The sequence below is a fragment of the Schistocerca gregaria genome, chromosome 2, assembly GCF_023897955.1.
Source record: "Schistocerca gregaria isolate iqSchGreg1 chromosome 2, iqSchGreg1.2, whole genome shotgun sequence".
Classification (NCBI taxonomy): Eukaryota; Metazoa; Arthropoda; class Insecta; order Orthoptera; family Acrididae; genus Schistocerca; species Schistocerca gregaria.
Genome location: NC_064921.1, coordinates 142,244,550 through 142,264,294, shown reverse-complemented (window position 1 = coordinate 142,264,294; position 19,745 = coordinate 142,244,550). Strand labels below are relative to the sequence as shown.

The following is a 19,745-nucleotide window of genomic DNA, read 5'->3' as shown; positions in this document are numbered from 1 at the left end:
ATGGAAAAATTACGGTCTGTAAACCCACTGACGCAGCAGCGGATGAACTCTAATGCTGCAGATTTACCTTTTGAAACTGAACTATTCATACCTCTTAATTTGGCATTCTTCTGTAGAAGTTTGTACCTAAACTTGTTTGAAACTGTTGGGTGCTCCTGTACAGTAAATGAGCAAATTTTAAACTTTGGCACAAGAAAAGATGGCAAGTACAAAACTTGTGACAAGGTGATCCCGCTGTAATTTGCAGTGTACTTCAAGTGCTTTGTTCAATTGGATTTATCTCAATACTGTTTTTAGAATTGAATTACTGTCAGTTTTGTATCACAAATTTGTTTAAATGTTACTAGACGCATTTTTAAAAAGCCCTGGGCATTGGAACTTTTATCACAAATAGTTATCAATCTTGGTTGAAACTTCTAATTGATATTCTAATTACTTTGGGTTCTTCTTGGACACTACTGTAACACCGGTATTTTGGCCTTGATGTTGCATCAGTGTAAATATTATTAATTGAGAGTAAATCTCGTCATGGGTACCCATTAATCGAAGAAAATACAGGAGTCAGAGAGTATGCTTCCTAATAACTCTTGAATAACAAATGATTGTTAAAAAATTTGTTTCAAAGGATGTCTGAATTCATGTAAGCCAGGCACTTAACCACTCCTTAGTAACTCCCACCACATCAATAATTGAAATTCCAAGTTATTTAGTTGAATGTACGGCCCTTAGATTTCACTGATTTATCGTGTAACCGAAGTTTAACGGATTCCTCTTAGTACTCATTTGGATGAAGTCACGCTTTTAATTAGGATCGACTGTCAATTTTTGCACCATACATATATCTAATTGGTTTTTATCTTATGATGACTTTACTAGACGAAGACGGCTGCTCAGATTGTCTCCAAAATCGTTTATACTGATAACAGACATACGTATAACTTGGTGAACGCCACAAACCACTTCTGTAGTACTCGATTACTTTCCGTCAGTTACTACGAACTGTGACCTCTCTTACAGGAAATCACGAATCCAATTGCATAACGGAGACGATATGAGAGGCATGGTTACGAAAGCTTTCTGGAAGTCTGGAAATACGGAATCAGTTTGAAATCTCAACACTTCTTGTGAGGTAAGAGCTAGTTGTGTTTCACAAGAACGGTGTTTTCTAAATCCGTGTAGACAGTTTGTCAATAGACCGTTCTCTTCGAGGTAATTTAGAATGTTCGAACACAATATATGTTCAAAAATTCTGCTGCATATCGACATTAATGACGTAGGCCTGTAATGTATTGGATTACACCTATTGCCTTTCTTGAATATTGGTGTGACCTACACAACTTTCAAGTCTTTGATTACGAATCTTTCTACGACCGTGCGGATGTTTATGATTGTTAAATATGGAGCTGTTGCATCAGCGTACTCTGAAGGGAACCTAATTCGTATACAGTCTGGATCGGAATACAACCTCTCATTAGGTGATCGAAGTTACTTCATTACTCTTAGGATATCAACTTCTAAGCTGCTCCTGTCGGTAGCTGATCTTGATTAGAATTTTGTAATTTTTACTTCGTCTTCTTTCGTGAAGGAATTTCGGAGGGCTGTGTTTAGTAACTTGGGCTTTAGCAGCACTCTCATCGATAGTATTTCCATTGCTGTCGAGCAGAGAGGGCACTGATTGTGTGTTGCCGCTAGCATACTTTACGTACGACCAGAATCTCTTTACGTTTTCACTCAGCTTTCGAGGCAAAGTTTCGTTGTGGAGTTATAAGCATCTCGCATTGAATTCCATGCTAAATTTCGAACTTCTGTAAAAGATCGCCAATCTTGGGGATTTTACGTTTGTTATATCTGGCATGCTTTTTTCGTTGTTTCTGCGACTGTATCAGACTTGTTTCTTGCACCGAGGAGCATATGCTCCGTCGTTTGTTAATTTATTTGCTATAAATTTCGCAATTTCTGTCGATACCATTTCTTTCAATTCAAGCCACATCTATTCTACACTTAATTTCGAACTAGTGTAGATTATCTCTTAGGAAAGCGTCAAGTGAATTTTTATCTGCTTTTTTTTTAATGGGTGTATTTTTCGATTATTTTTGGAGGTTTTTGGATTTGCGGTATTCAGTCTCGATACGACAACCTTGTATTCACTAATCGCTGTATACATTTTGATGCTCGTTGTTAGCTCAGGGTTATTTGTTGCCAAGAGGTCAAGAGCGTCTTCACAACATTTTCCTATTGGAATGGGATCATACACTAACTGCGTGAAATAGTTTTCAGAGAATGCGTATAACGTAAGTTCGGAAAATGGTTTATGCGTACCTCTGGATTTAAACATATATTTCCACCAACATATCCAGAGTAAGTTGTATGAGTCGGGTACGTGTCTGAAATTAGACTCAAGTTTTCTTTGAACCTTTCAGCTATTCTTTCATTTGAGTTGGAAGGTGAGCAAGAAGATCCACTGATTATTATATTCCGATTGCCAAGAATGACCTCTACCCACAGCAACACACATGCACTATCTACTTCAATTTCGCTACAAGATACTACAGAATCCTTGAGAAAATGTGGCTGTTATTTTATATTGTAGAGGCGTGTATAGTAGACCATTTTTTTGTAATTCCGCTCCAAGATTTTAGCGTTGGACCAGGTTAAGGACATCTAAGCCTTTGTCACTCTACTATTCGTGCAAGCTACAGGACTGTCCCCGAAGACGTTGATGGGAGTAGCTGAACCGACATAAACAGAAACACAGTGAACTGTATTGGTGCTTTCTGATCGCAGTCTCTGTTAATTAGGAGAGAACGCTGTCTTCATAATGTCTCCAACAACGAAAGCAGGTGGTATTTGTGGTGAACGGTCACTGAAATATTTTTTGTGACTGAGTTATGTTGTATGTTGGGTATCTGGACCCTCATTTTATCTTTTCTGTAACCATCTCGTAGGTGATAGATTATTTTTGTACGCATGTTTCTTTTTTCTGCTCTATATACGATATAGTTCTGATAAGTGAATACAGATCTTATGAACGGTATAACTTTATCCATTCAAATCATCATGAACAAAAATCTGTGCCGTTAACTGCATATGTGTGTGCTGGTAGGAATAAATAAATGAACAGCTGTATTTAATTACGAGAGCGCGTTTTTCGTCATACTTGCTGTGGTTTAGTGCTTCGTCAAACTCATCGGTGACAGCACTCCCACGTCTTTTCATTTTATTTTCTTTTATTTGTTTTTTGCTTTTATTTTTTGGAAGAAAAAGCAGTTAAGTCATTTAGTGGCTGTAAACTCTGATTTCCAAAAATGTCCTGAAATTTAAGTTGATGGAATCCGCCACTCCATCGGTAGAAAAACTAAAAGGCAAGGATGATTAGAACAATGGAAATTTGCGATGAAATTCTTATGCGTGAAAATTACTGATCTCTGCAATGGGGCGTGGGTGCAAGTACAGCTATGAAAGCAGAAAAGGATACAGATTCATGGACCCTTCAGCTTTTTCATGTGGATAAATCTTTGTATGCACATATGGAAAACACAACGAAAGCAAAGGAAGCTTGGGAAACGCTGGAAAACTCGTTGCTGGCAAGAATAAAACATGATGGACAACTCTGGGATGCTCGGCTGAATACTATGTTATCAAAATTGTAAGGAAAAAATCACAATTACGTAACTGACATACTGGGTGTAGCCAGAAAACTGTAGAGCATGGGGAAACCAGTTGATGATGGATTAATTGTATTCATTATGCTTAGTGGCTTACTAAAAGTTACATATTCCTGACATTGTCAGACTGAGGACGATTTGCAGTGTATTGTAACTGAAGAATACTTCACAAGGCAGGATTGCTAAAAAAAAGCATCCTATTGGATGACCAGTTTCACAGAGCTATCTTGTCATCATCGTTTCTTATTCCTTAACATTTTTTAAATATATTATCCTCGTGCAACGTGAAGCAACTTGCAACAATAATGGCCAATATATTGTAAAAGATTTAAAGTGTAAGATCCGATGATGATAGCGTAGATCTTTCGGAATCGTTCACCGAGTAAAATGCGTTTTAACCGATCGTGTGAAGTCTTCTTCAGTTATTGTTACCAAAAGTTTGTCTGTCTTGCCGAAGGCGTACATACTCAAGTACAATGGATGAAAATTTCAGGAAAATATCAAAACAAAGATGCTAGATGGAAATATGGAAGACTACCACAACTTAGACAAAGGTGGCAGTGATAATGTTTTCTTCACAAAGCTTTGTAAAATATCACACATAGATTTTAAAATACACAGGGGAAATGACAAAAAAGGATGTTTCATTTCCTGGAAGTATGTACATATGACGCTGGGCTGTCTCTAAAGGCAAGAGTAATCAAAGGAGGACTCCGGGAGGGTAGTTAGGTCATTGTTTCATGCATTTGGACTTACAGATTCTTACCAGAATGATTAGATCATTGATACCAGGGCGTCAGGAAACATGATTTCGAGGAAGGGATTGCTTCAAGATTTTGAACCAGAAAACTGCAAACACATAACTGCGAAGTGTGGTGTTAATACTTGATTAATTAGTGAAGTGGTTGGCTATATCCCCAGAGATGTTATTCTTGCGGACGCCTTAGCAGCTAATTTTTTGCCAGTTTATGTTTTGGTTAATGAAACGAATTGTGAATATGTCATATTTTCCTGGGAGTTCCCTTCTGGGAGTTTGACAACCGGGTGCAAGTCTCTTTACTTGATACTACTTCGTCGGTTTTCGGACCGATGGTAAAGTGATGATGAGGATAACTTACATACTCTGTCCCAAGCAGAGAAAATCCGCCACGGAGCCGGTAATCGAAACCGGTGACCATGACTGGAAATCTATAGCGCTAACCACAAGTCCACGAGTTGCTGACAGTTTTGGTTAACAAAGGTGTAAATACTGTCTTTGATATATATGGATGTAAGATGTTGAAAAGCAATGAGCTTCTTCGTTCTGGATCAGAGCCAAATGTTATTTACAAACTACAAAATTTTGAATCTGTGTAAACTGAGCACTCAGTAGCTGGCAGTGAAACTAGTAACATGGAAGCCTTATAGCGTCGTGGATTTTCTCAGATTAGAGGTGACGATGTTCACAGCGTGGAGGCATAAAGCTGGAGTGTTGCGATTCCGAAAGTGTTAACAAGTGTAAATGTCTAAATTTCGCTGGTAACTACATACATTTGAGGTGCTTGGTTTGGTGAAGATGGATTAAAGGCATACCACTTAGCAAATGTCACACATTCTGGCTAAGTAGCTTTATATATTGTGAATAATTATTCCAGGAGGACGTTCTTTTACTTTATCAAGGATAAGGAACAAATATATGATTTTTTCTGTGAATTTAAAACTTGGACAGTAAACAGGACTGGTGCAAACAACAAATCTATTCGAGCAGACAATGGAAACTGAATTTTTGAACTCTTAATTTGATTAATTTCTCAGACGGAATCGGACTGAGTGCCCTACAGTCCTGGACAGAACAATGTTGTAGAAAGAACTGACAGATTAATTTGTAAGATGGCACAACGCATGTTATTTGATTATTGGACATAGATGTGTGCAATACCGCTGTTTACATAGGGAATAGTGTTCCTCACAGGAGTTATGGAAGGGTAAAGTGTCTTCTTTTTAAATAATTTAAAATTTGTTTGTTTTTCGGTTTCTTTTTTGCGCAGTTTGCGCATATGCAAGTTGCACAGATTGATTTCCGTCTTTTGCTAAGATCAGATACGTTTCGCTTTATTCTAAAGCATCTTCAGTGGTCACTGCAATAACATTTTTTTTTCTCGTACAGTTTGGTTTGCTGTGATCATGCACAGTTTGAATGCTTTACTTACTACCGTAAAGGAAAAACTCATATAGTTACAGTGACAACTGAAGAGCTTTAGAATAAAGCGAAACACATTGGTCTTAATAACACTTTCATTACAGTAGCATAAGACTGAAATTAGCCTATACAACATGCATTTATAAGTGTTCAGTTATTACGTCCCTCTCCATATTCCACCACAAAATTGAACAAAGTAGAATGTTCGGTCAGTGGCAGATGCAGAGAGACTCAGATGCTGCCGATGGAACCTGATGTTTCAGAAAGTGACCATCTATTTCTAAGGTCAGCCCATGTACCCAAACACAGTGGGTCACATATTTTTGGTAAGTGTTTTCCAGTTTGATTGAAGATCCTGTGAATCTGGAGGACGGCATGTTGAGGAGTGAAAGAGGGAACTGGATAAAAGCCATGAAAGAGGAAATAACGTCTTTGCAGAAGAAATGTTTTTGGGAATTTGTGGACCCACCTAAGAGTAAAAGTATAGTAGGATACGAGTGTGAATTTAAGACGAAAAGGAATATACTAAAGGGCGGCACTCAATCATGCTAGCCGTATTAGTAAAAGATTTGGTCAAAAGTTTGGTACAGACAAAGTGGGCTTAGAGCTCTCATTAGTGAAACTGTAAGTATTTATCTTAAGATTAATAACTTTGATGTCTAAGTTATTTTCTATATTGGGACTTGGTGAAAAACATTCTATGAAACAATCAGAGAGTATTATATCAAAATCTGATAAACTAATCAAAACATTTATGATTTTGAAAAAGTGATTTACACATCGGAACGAAAAAGGCAAAAATTCTAGGTTAAGCTGTAAACACTAATGAAGGTTAAGAAATCAGGTAAAAGTTTTGCAGTTGTTACTTTGTATGCTGGTGATTTTTACGTCTTTGTAATAATAGAGTGATTAAAGAGAGGCTGTACCACATGTCATTTGAAGTTAAAAATCTAAGAGAAAAAAAATTGTCAGGTCATGTGCATAAAACTGGGAGGAGCGTAATTTAACATTTGAGCAGAAGACTTATATTGAATATGTTCTGAAACTCTTTAGTATGTTTGATTACACTCCTGCAAAAACACCAATGGAGGCTGGATTATAGGTTTGGGGTGTGCAGGGTGTTAAGGTTCAAGTGCTATGTCATGAACCTGTGGGTTTGCTGTATATCTGTATCAATAGATGGCTAATAGGGGCTATGGTCCCAGTTGTAGCTTACCCCTCTTATGGTTTCCAAGGTACCAAAAATTAGATTATCAATATTTCATACATTTATTGACCGAATTTAAAAATTTTAAATGCTGTGCTATTCCACTCATTCAGATCTATTACCACATCAAAGATTTAATACAATAAGCTAAGTACTACATTTAGAAATTGTGTATAAGGACTGAGGCAGCGTAACTCATGAAGTGCAAAATAGACCAGGTTAAGCCCTGGAGAGTTGAACCACTAGGTTACACTGACCAGCGGCGTATTTCACAAATGCGCTGCTAGAGAACAGCTCTCTCTCTCTCTATTTGGGAGGAAGCCCTGCAAAAGTGTTGATGTTGTTTTCGTGTTAGCTCTGGAGAAAAATCACATTCTCAGCTCTGGTAAGCCGACAAGTGTTATTTAGTAACATTATTTTAGTGTTTAGGCTTAGTTTGCACAATATTAATTCAGTTTTTTTTTTTTTTTTACTGCGGGCTTGATTTCTAAGTATGAAATTAAACTTAAAATGGCCACCGAGTTCGTAACCTGTAGACTGAAGTCATGGTGGTCCATCTTTTTTGTGCACTCAGGAGAGGTTGACCAGTGTTATTTGGAAGAAATGGACCGCTTTTGTTAATGTGGGAGAGATGAAGCGCAATTAAATTTAGCTTAAAGGCATGTGGAATAATCCCACTGAAGATGATACAGTCCCTGACTGGTGCTTAATTGTCGGAAGATACGTCTGTGCTAAGAAATGGTAGAGCAGCACTCACTTATAGGCCAACCAACCACATCGAAGTCCATCAAAAGACCTAGTGATCCCAAGCCCATCAGTAGAGCAGAGTTACCTGCAGAAGTTAAATTCCTTCACTTACACAACTTCAGATACCACTCCTACTCAAACTAAATCTTCAAAACTGACTACTGCTAAGCCACCACAGACATAACTTTTGGAAGAAATATCACCTGTTCATTCTATTGATAAAACCATGAGTTGGAAGAGAAAGGCAACAACTGTATTCTAATGGACAAACTCTGCTGAAAATACTGAAGCTCTAAATAAAAAGAGGAATAAGAAAAGAAAGGAAACAGAAAAAATGTGCAGAAATATCACTAAAGGTACATGCTAGTGATGAGAAAAGGGAAAGAAGAAGCTAAAATAGAAAAATATTGCATAGAACTTACTGTATCCATCAGATGCAGACAATATAGATGATCACGAAAATATCTTTGATGAATGAGGTAAAGGTGAATGTGTTGGGTCTTTTGAAATCTATTACGAAATTAATAAGCATGCCAACTGGATTCAATGTGTTTCTCGTCCACAGTGGTTGCATGAATGTTGTTCAATATTTGGAAATAAATTAATTGTGGTGAGAGAAAGATAGGTTAGTGCTTGCACAAAACCAACAATTCATTAGAGAAGCCAATGTTCAGTCAAGATTTATAATAAAATCATAATATTGCTTAAACTAAAATATTTAGTAATGTAATCTTGTGTTCATTACAAGATATTCTAAATAAAAGTATGTAATTTTGATTAATTCTGTGCTTTTCTGTACCTATTTTTATATGGTCCATCTCTCCCAGTACACTGGTCCATCTCATACACCTATGAGTGAGATGGACAACTCATGTATATTTTCATTTTACCATACTTATTTTAAGCGATTGTGTGTCAATAATATATTGTAGTTAAATAACGTTCTATATTCACACTTCCAGGAGACAAAAAAGCTGAGGACCACACAAATGTTATGCTGAAAAAAAAGTGGTCCAACTCTCACGAACTTACTGTGTATTCAACCAACAAACTTTATGCATGATTTCAAGCCTTTATGAAATTTTTTCTCCTCGACAACACCCCCACCTTCCACACAAAATGTTGAAAGGAGAAAGATTATCGCTTACTACATTTTAGCTTTTTGTGCACTAAATGTGTAGCGCCACGCATGATATTTTAATTTATTACTTGTTTACAGCCAATTTTATCCGTTGTACATATATCACTGAATGTGGCTGCAAAATTGGTTTATTATACGACACATAGTTCGAGAGATATGACACTTTATAGATGAGAGTTTGATCCGTTAATGTATTGGGGGTGTAGTGTTTACTAGTCAATACAAGACCTGACACTTGGTATGCAGCAATTATCTTAATCTACTATAATTGTAAGTATAATATTGTGTATTGCAGGTCAGCAAAACGAGTCCTCCGTTACTGAATGATACTATGAATTATGGATTTATGTTTAACAATGGGGACTACAAAGATAGGCATGTAACTGGCTTTGTTGCTCACATTTTGAAGACGTTTTAACTAGTTGGTTGTCACAATATGGCAGTGCTTTTCTACAGGGGAAAAATATAATTTCCTGGGAGAACACGAAACTGATGGATATTGTCACATCAAGTACTGAAGCTGAATATGCAACTTTAAATTGTGCAGCCAAAAAGGCAGTGTATTTGAGACAGCTAACAGGGAATTGGAATCGACAGCAAACCAACGCCGACGTAAAGGGAGACAAGAATCTAATAGTCCTGAGGGACTGTATTGCGACTGCAGGGGAAGGAGTAGAAGAAAGTGTTCAGGGAGAATACAGTCTAAGTACTAGGGATGGGCGTGGAGAAATACTAATTTTCTGCAACAAATTTTAGCTAGTAATAGTGAATACTCTATTCAACAATCACATAGAAAAGATAGGGAGATATGGAAGAGTTCAGTTAGATTACATCAGGGTCAGGCAGTGGTTTATAAATCAGGTAATTGATTGTAAGACGTACCCTGGAGCAGATATAGACTCAGATAATTTAGTGGTGATGAAGAGTTGGTTTATGTTCAAGAGACTACCCAGGAGGAATAAACGAACAAACCAGTGGGATACGGAAGTAATACGGAATGAAGAAGCATACTTGAAGTTCTATTGGGCTACAGATACTGGGTTAGCTCAATATTCAATTCCATTGAAGAGGAATGGACGTGTCTAAAAAGTCAATCACAGAAACTAGAAAGAAAAACATAGAAACAAAGAAGGTAACTGCGAAGACACCATGGGTAACAGAAGAGACTGATCAAAGAAGAAAGTACAAATATGTTCACAGAAATGCAGGAATACAGAACTACAAGCCACCTAGGAACGAAATAAACACGGAGCTAACGCGAAATGGCTGCATGATAAATGTGAAGAAATCAAAAAAGAAATTATTGTTGGAAGGACTTATTCACCATACAGAAAAGTGAAAACAACCTTCAGTCAAACTAAAAGGTGGGGTGGTTACATTAAGAAAGCAACGGGAATTTCACAGTTAAATGCAAAGGAGAGAGTGGATAGGTGGCTAAAGTAATTGAAGGCCTCTATGAGGGGGAGGACTTTTTTTATGACGCGCTAGAAGAATAAAGAGGAATCGATATAGAAAAGAATGCGGATACAGTATTTCAATCAGAATTTAGAAGAGCTTTGGAAGACGTAAGATCGAATAAGACCTTACGGACAGACAACATTCCATCACAATGTCTAAGATTACTTGGATAGGTGGCAAGATAACGACCACTTACTTTGGTGTGTAGAATGTATGAGTCTGGAGATGTGCCATCGGATTTTCCAAGAAACATCATCCACACATTTACGAAGATTGCAAGAACTGACAAGTGCGAGAATTATTGCACAATCAACCTAACAGCTCATGCAAATAACTTGCTGACACAGATAATATACAGAAGAATGGAAAAGATAATTGAGGGTGGCGATCAGTTTGGCTTTAGCAAATTCTGACGATGCGGTTGATAATGGAAGGAAGACTAAAGAAAAATCAAGACACATTCATAGGATTTGTCGACCTTGAAAAAGAGTTTGACGATGTAAAATGGTGCAAGGTATACAAAATTCTGAAAAAAATCTGAGCGAGCTATACCGAATGCCCGGTAATAGACAACATGCACAAGAAGTAGGAGAGAACAATAAGAGTGTATGACGAATAACGAAGCACACGGATTAAAAAGGATGTAAGAGAAGAATTTAGTCTTTCGCCCTCACTGTATAATTTATAAATCGAAGAAGCAATGATGGAAATAGAAAGTTCCATGAGTGAAACTGAAATTCAAGGTGAAAGGATATCAGTGACGCTATTCGCTAATGATACTGCTATCCATAGTGAAAGTGAAGAAGAATTACAACATCTGTTGAATGGAAGGAACAGTCTAATGAGTGCAGAATATAGATTGAGAGTAAGTCGATGAAAGACGAAAGCAGTGAGAAGTAGCAGAAATGAGAACAGGGCGAAACATAACTTCGTAATCGGGGATCACGAAATGGCACAAGTTCAAGATTTCTGCTGCCTAGGCAGCAAAAAATCCGTGACGTACGTATAGAGGAGAACATAAAAAGAAGACTAGCACTGTTGGAACGCGCTTTTCTGGCCAAGGGAATTATACTGGAAAAGAACATACGCCCTGATGTGAGGAAGGTATTTCTGAAAATGTATCTTTGGTGCAGAGCACTTTATGTTAGTGAAACACTAGCTGTGGGAAAACCGGAATAGAAGAGAATCGAAGCACCTCAGATGTGGTGCTACAGAAGATCGTTATAAATTAGGTGGGCTGTAAGGTATGCAACGAGGAGGTTCAACGCAGAATAAGAGAGGAAAGGAAGATATGGGAAACATTGACAAGAAGAAGGGACAGAACGGCAGGACACCTGTTAAGACATCACAGAATAAGTTCCATAGTACTAGAGGGAGCTGTACAGGGTAAAAACAGTAGTGGAAGACACAGATTGGCATACATCGAGTAGATAATTGAGGATGTAGGTTGTAAGTGCTACTCTGAGGTGAAGAGGTTGGCAAAGGAGAAGAATTCGTGGCGGACGGCATCAAACCAGTCAGAAGACTGATGACGTAAGAAAAAAGTAAAACAAAAACAGTTCATGGCTACCAGAGTCCTATTAGACTGTCAGAAAATTCTGTGTTGCATTCCACATTGAAAAATGTTTGCGCGAAAGGACATTTTATTAGGCAATGGTTCAGTTGACGTGATCCTGCAATAGAAGTGTGATTGTTGTTACATACTTGCAATCAAAGGCAGATCCTACTGATCTTGTTCATATGTTCTCCGAAAAAACCAATGCAAGTTGTGTGAAAAGAAAGATATAACCTGTATTAAATATTTAAAAATAAACGTTTCGGAATTATATCAGTGCTATTGACAATCACTAGAGTAATGGAGCATCCAACGAAATAATTAGTTACTGCACGGTGGGATAGAACTAAGACATAGTAAAAAGTAGGAAGAATATAGAAAAGAAATACTGTTGGATATTGTAGTGAGAGGTCATAGATGAATTATGAACTGCACTCATAAAGACAGAACGACACTCTAGAGAACTTTCTTCATAATAAGAATATGCTTAGAAGTGAATGTTTCATTTCTATCACCGTCAATAAGAATAAAAACTAAAATGCACACGTTAGAATTATGAATTATTTGGCTGCCAGAAATTTCCTGTTTGGTAACCCAAATAGAAAGAAAAATTGCAAGAAACGTAAACTGTGAAGACCGTCGAAGTTATATTCTGTAACGTTGAAAGTCAAACAGATGTTGCATCAGATGAGTAGGTTTCAACTCTATTTTTCTTCCTTTTGTCGCTCGGTCACGACACGAGTACATCACGCAATACTGCAACTTATAAAAGGTCGACATTCCTACTCTCTGTCATCCTTCAGCACCATGAGGGCGACAGTGGCAGCTGTTCTCCTCTGCCTTGCGGTGAGTAGCGTTTACTGACGAGTCTCCAATAAGTATCGTAACTTAGGTAATTTTCACGATTTCGTTATAACAGATCACCGTCCAAGATGATTGAGTCATATTTTCACTATCATTCATCCAGTTCATATAATAACAAAAAATAGGGTATACATTTTAAAAAATCTTGGTTCTTAGACCTCTTCACTCTTCAACAGTTATTTCAGATGTTAGCAACAAGTAGTTACACACAGATAGATATGTATCTGAAAAGTATACATATTTAATGAATGGTAGATCCGACAGAGTGTAACAAACTAATTGTTCACAGATCTTTTTATGTAAGTACATAAATCTTAATTACAGACACTGAGATGCGTTACACAATTCTGTCACAGGTGTCAGCATGCAGGTGCCAAGAAACGCCACCAGGTCCTCCTGTGCCAACTGAGGGGCCACAACCAACTGGACCACCTGGCCCATCAACTGGAGGTCCTGATCCAACAGGTCAACCTACTGGAGGTCCTGAACCAACTGGACCTCCAGGAACACCTACTGGAGGCCCTGAGCCAATTGGCCAACCCACTGGAGGTCCTGAACCAACAGGAGGGCCCCAGCCCACCGGTGAACCTCAGCCTACTGGAGGACCTCAGCCTACTGGACCCCCAGGGCCACCTGCAGGAGGTCCTGGCCGCCTTTGGAGCTGTGTTTTCTAATGAAACATCACAAATATCTTATTGAAACAAGTCTTAAATTTTGCTTACCTAGTGCTCACTAAACTCTCTTCAGCTTATTTATAAAGTATTGTAATGTTACTGTTTTCATTCATGTCTCATTAAATTACAATAAAAAAAGTCTTTGTTAACTTTTTACTCAACCTTAGATTTGTTGAAGTGCAGAGGCTTAAGCAAATCTGTAGATCTGGGAAAATTCACTGCAAGAAACACATTAAAATTAATTTATTGGTGGAAGCACATGACACAAATGATTACATGTAGAAATTTTATTAAATGTCAGTAATTTTTACATATTATCGTGTCATTAAGATAAAAATTCTCTTGGCAGAGTAACAGAAAAATATAAGTACTTTTTTCAGATTTTCAGCCTAGGAAGCTTATACACTAGAATTGTTTCGTCTAAGGTTTTAGGATGCTCGAAACGTTTCACAGGTAGTTTATCGAGATTACATCCTGAAATAAATTCTGAAAAATTAATACACTTTACTAGAATATGGACTGGTTGAAAATTAGTCTTAATTTCTTCTTATAATGGAAACATTATCACTAGATGATTACTTTTCTCTGAAAGTACCAAGGAGATTGAAGGCGTGTAGCAATACTGATTTTGATTTATGATAACATCGACCCAATCTAAAATATTAATAACTGCAAGTGTCCAGAGTAGCTGTTACTACCTCTGTGGAGTTTTTCTTATTGCACAGAGTGAATCACCTAGAGCTTGCACAGCAAACATTGAAGAAACGGAAAGGGCTATTGAAGTGCTTTTGTCGCAGAATGAGATCAAATAGTGAAAGCAGCAGTGCCAAAGAAGCAAAACGACAAAGCCCAGTAGAAAGACTTGAATAACACAGGAGATACTACATTTAACTGACGAAACGTGGATATACAAAAACGCAACACTGGAAGCAGATGAAAGGGAATAAGGACGTCTGAAACACAGATTGAAATGAAGTGTAATATAGCTAAGCAGCAATGGAGGGAGATGTCGCCTATAGGAAAATAAAGAGACCCATGGAGAAAAGAGGAGCTGTTGAAGGAAATTAAGAGCTCAGATGATAAGCCAGTACTAAGCAATGAAGGGAAAGCTGAAAAGTGAAAGCAATATGTAGAAGGATTGTGCAAAGGAGATGAACTTGAAGACAATGTTAAACAAATGGGCAGACGTAAATAAATATGAAATAGAAGATGTGATACTGTCATAATAATTTGAGAGAACACTTAAAAATCTAATTCGAACCAAGGCCCCTGGAGTAAACGACATTCGCTCAGAATTATTGGGAGACTTCGGAGAATGACTGTGACATATAAGGCAGTGAGAATACCTTCTGACTTCAAGAAGACTTTAATACCTCCTATTAAAAAAGTCAGGTGCTGACAGTTGTAAATATTACTGTACTATTAATTTTTTAAGTCATAGTTGGCAAATATTGCTACGAATTATTTACAGAAGACCTTGGAGAAATCAGTTTGGGTTCTGGAGAAATCTGCAAATATGCGAGTCAAAACTGACTCTAAAACTATAGATGCGGGGAAAGCTTCGCACATTCATGATTGGCCAACACTCTGAAATTCTAATGGTGGCATGGATAAAATACAAGGAGCGAAAGGTTTGTCGTAGCTTGTACAGAAACCAGACCGCTTTTATAATAGTCGCAGATCATGGAAAGAGAACAGAAGTTGAGAAGGTTGTGAATAAATTTTGTGGCCTCTCACCAACGTTATTCTAACTGTAAATTGAGCAGTTTGTAATGGCACCAAGGAGAAACCTGAAACGTCAGTTTCAGTTCACGGGGAAGCAGTCAAAACGTGTAGATCTCTCAGACATGGCAGAGGATTTATAAGAACAGAACTCTCGAAATAGTTTGTGAGGTGAAAATCATCAAAAATTAAAAAAAAGGTAAGGGAATTAGTGGAATTAAAATTGAGTGATGCTGGAGGGGTGGGGAATTAAATTAGGAAATAAAACACTAGAAGTAGTAGATGAGTTTTATTATGTGAGCAGTAAAATAAATAGAGAGAGTATCAAAATCAGACGGGCAATATTGAGAAATAGATTTCTGAAAAAGAGGAACCTGTTAGCATCAAATGTTAGTGTAATTATTAGAAAGTCTATTATAAGTGTTTGTCTGGAGAGTAACCTTGTATAGAAATGAAATGTGGATGGTAAATAGTTCAAACAGAAGTAGTATAGATGATTTTGAAAAGAGGTGTTACAGAACAATGCTACATATTGATGGATACATCGAATAAGTAACGAGGAGGTACTGAATAAAACCAAAAAGGGGAGATATTTATCGCACAAGGTGGCTGAAAGAAGGAATCAGATGCATGTCTTGGTGCATTAAGAAATATTCTAAATGGTAAGGAGGGAACAATAGGGGTAAAAATTGTAGAGGGAGACCACAGCTCAACTATAGAATGCAGTGAGTACTCAGAGAAGGAGAGACTTGCACAGGATAGATAAGCTTCGAGAGCTGTTTCAAAACAGTCATCGGATTGCAGATCACAACAACAATAACAACAAATTCCCTAAAAGCAAAACCCAGACGATAACTGAAATTTATACAACATGATTAGGGGAAGTCCTATTTTTTCATAATCCTGTATCTTACAGCGTCAATACAAAGAGAAACTAAAAGCACTATATTCCTAAAATCCATTTAGTTTTCATAATTAACGATCTCCAAAAAATATACGAGTTGGGCAAAAATATGAAAACACCATGAGAAACGCATGTTTGAACACAAATGCAGCTGAGCTGGTATATTTGACCACGAACGCCACATGTGCAATATCCATCATACGTTGTGTCAGTCGTAGTCTGAACAGAGTTCCGTGTAGTAGTGAGCGCATTGTGTCGGAGCAAAGTGAATTCGAAGGTGGGCAAGGGACTGGTGTTCGTATGGTGGGCGCTTCTGTAACCATGGAACGTTTGTTGCCCGGCGGTGATGCTGAACCTGTGATTCAGGATTCCTGTTCACACAACTCGCATCATCCAGCACTGGACGAATTGTCACACTTCTCCTGGTTACCATAGTCTCCAGATCTCAGTATTATGGAGTCTTTGTGGTCCACTGTGGAGAGAAGGATGCGTGATCACTACCGACCTCTATCGTCGTTCGCCTGAAGTTGCCACAGTTTTCCAGTAAGAATTGTATAAAATTCCCTTGACAATCATACCGGACCTGCGCCGTATCAGGATGGTAATGTGTTTTCCCATTATTCGTTCAGTCCCTGTATGACTGATTATAAATACACGGTTATCAGGAATAACTGAAATGATTTCACAGATTTTCTGTAGCTGTACTATTTTACATATTTTTACAGGGCATACTCAAGAAGTTTTTTTTACGTGTTACAAGGGCTCCCTTACTGAATATGCAGGTATCAAGTTGATAATCATGTTCTTTCCACGTTAGATGCTGAAAATCCCTATCAATCTATTCAAAAGCACTGTTAATATGAGCTCGTAGTTCTGGTAGCTGTTTTGGTAGAGTAGGTGAAAAAACTGAAATTTCACATAACCCCACAAAAAAAATCATATGTGGTTAGTCAGGAGGGTATAGAGACCGTCAAATGAATTGCCGATCATCAACCCCACCACGATCGATCCATCGGTTTCTCAGTTGCACCATACTGTTGGTAGATAAAGTCCACATTTAATCGACTGTACCAAAGTTTATTAAAAGGTACCCCCGGTTAACTCAACATTTAAATCTGTAATCAGTGACCACATGAAACCATCGCTTGTGACGACGGTACCGTATTACTAAATGCCCGGCAGTGTGCTAATAGAAAAGTTATTCAGAACTTTACGTCAAGCTATAGCCAATTGAACTTTGATATCAAACTATCATTCTGCAATGAACGAAGAACTAAATGTTATAAGTGTCCACAACAGCAGCAAATATATGTCATGTGTGAGGACAATAATTGTTACCAACGTTAACTATTTGTCATTCCTACGTTTTAAGACATTACTGATAATAATTTGTGTGTGTGTGTGTGTGTGTTTTGCAGTATGTGCTCGACCTCCTCCTGAAGTAATCTAGACTTGCTACGATACACTACATAATCTACTGCAGAGGGCGATGTGAAAATTAATCTCGAACCAGTCTTTGAAACGGACGTGGTTTTTATGAAGTAAAAAGATAACAGTTCGATGTGTCAGATGGTGAAACTAGATTTGCCTCTTTAGGGATTCAAATGAGTCACATAACACAAGAAACTCCACTGAAACCAGTTGAAATGCAAAGTGGGATTGTAGGGATGTCAGATTGAATTCAAGTGCCATTTCCTTACATTGAATATACATCTACATCTACATGATTACTCTGCAATTCACATTTAAGTGCTTGGCAGAGGGTTCATCGAACCACAATCATACTAACTATCTCTCTACCATTCCACTCCCGAACAGTGATCGGGAAAAACGAACAACTAAACCTTTCTGTTCGAGCTCTGATTTCTCGTATTTTATTTTGACGATCATTCCTACATATGTTGGTTGGGCTCAACAAAATATTTTCACATACGGAAGACAAAGTTGGTGACTGAAATTTCGTAAAGAGATCTCGCCGCGACGACAAACGTCTTTGCTTTAATGATTTCCATCCCAACTCGCGTATCATATCTGCCACACTCTCTCCCCTATTACATGATAATACAAAACAGGCTGCCCTTTTTTGCACCCTTTCGATGTTCTCTGTCAATCCCACATGGTAAGGATTCCACACCGCGCAGCAATATTCTAACAGAGGACGAACGAGTGTAGTGTAAGCTCTCTCTTTCGTGGACTTGTTGCATCTTCTAAGTGTCCTGCCAATGAAACGCAACCTTTGGCTCGCCTTCCCCATAATATTATCTATGTGGTCCTTCCAACTGAAGTTGTTCGTAATTTTAACACCCAGGTAATTAGTTGAATTGACAGCCTTGAGAATTGGACTATTGATCGAGTAATCGAATTCCAACGTATTTCTTTTTAAACTCATGTGGATCACCTCACACTTTTCGTTATTTAGCGTCAACTGCCACCTGCCACACCATACAGCAATCTTTTCTAAATCGCTTTGCAACTGATACTGGTCTTCGGATGACCTTACTAGACGGTAAATTACAGCATCATCTACGAACAATCTAAGAGAACTGCTCAGATTGTCACCCAGGTCATTTATATAGATCAGGAACAGCAGAGGTCCCAGGACGCTTCCCTGGGGAACATCTAATATCACTTCAATTTTACTCGATGGTTTGCTGTCTATTTCTACGAACTGCGACCTTCCTGACAGGAAATCACGAATCCAGTCGCACAACTGAGACAATACCCGATAGGCCCGCAGCTTGATTAGAAGTCGCTTGTGAAGGACGGTGTCAAAAGCTTTCCGGAAATCTAGAAATACGGAATCAACTTGAGATCCCCTGTCGATAGCGGCCATTACTTCGTGCAAATAAAGAGCTAGCTTCGTTGCACAGGAACGATGTTTTCTGAAACCATGCTGATTACGTATCAATAGATCGTTCCCTTCGAGGTGATTCATAATGTTTGAATACAGTATATGCTCCAAAACCCTACTGCAAACCGACGTCAATGATATAGGTCTGTAGTTCAATGGATTACTCCTACGACCCTTCTTAAACACTGGTGAGACCTGCGCTATTTTCCAATCTGTACGTACACATATATCGGTGAGCGAGTAGTTGTATATGATTGCTAAGTAGGGTGCTATTGTATCAGCGTAATCTGAAAGGAACCTAATCGGTATACAATCTGGACCTGAAGACTTGCCCGTATCAAGCGATTTGAGTTGCTTCGCAACCCCTAAGGTATCTACTTCTAAGAAACTCATGCTAGCCGATGTTCGTGTTTCAAATTCTGGAATATTCCATTCGTCTTCCCTGGTGAAGGAATTTCGGAAAACTGCGTTCAATAACTCCGCTTTAGCGGCACAATCGTCGGTAACAGTACCATCGGCACTGTGCAGCGAAGGTATTGACTGCGTCTTGCCGCTTGTGTACTTTACATACGACCAGCATTTCTTTGGACTTTCTACCACATTTCGAGACAATGTGTCGTTGTGGAACCTATTAAAGGAATCTCGCATTGAAGTCCGTGCCAAATTTAGCGCGTCTGTAAATTTTAGCCAATCTTGGGATTTCGCGTTCTTCTGAACTTCGCATGGTTTTTCCGTTGCCTCTGCAACAGCGCTGGGACCGGTTTTGTGTACGATGGGG

At 38.2% G+C, this 19,745-nt stretch overlaps 2 protein-coding genes across 3 annotated transcripts in view; one reads left to right on the top strand and one right to left on the bottom strand.

Annotated features, from left to right (window-relative positions):
• Nucleotides 1-13,631, top strand: part of LOC126336532 (proline-rich protein 2-like) — a 271,653-nt gene extending 258,022 nt beyond the window's left edge. For both annotated transcript variants that reach the window (XM_050000337.1, XM_050000338.1), the window contains exon 3: nucleotides 13,267-13,631. In XM_050000337.1, the coding sequence (XP_049856294.1) occupies nucleotides 13,267-13,490 (224 nt within the window). In that variant the 3' untranslated portion in view covers nucleotides 13,491-13,631. The remainder of the gene's footprint in view (nucleotides 1-13,266) is intronic.
• Nucleotides 1-19,745, bottom strand: part of LOC126336538 (proline-rich protein 2-like) — a 479,405-nt gene that overhangs the window by 300,961 nt on the left and 158,699 nt on the right. The window lies entirely within an intron of this gene.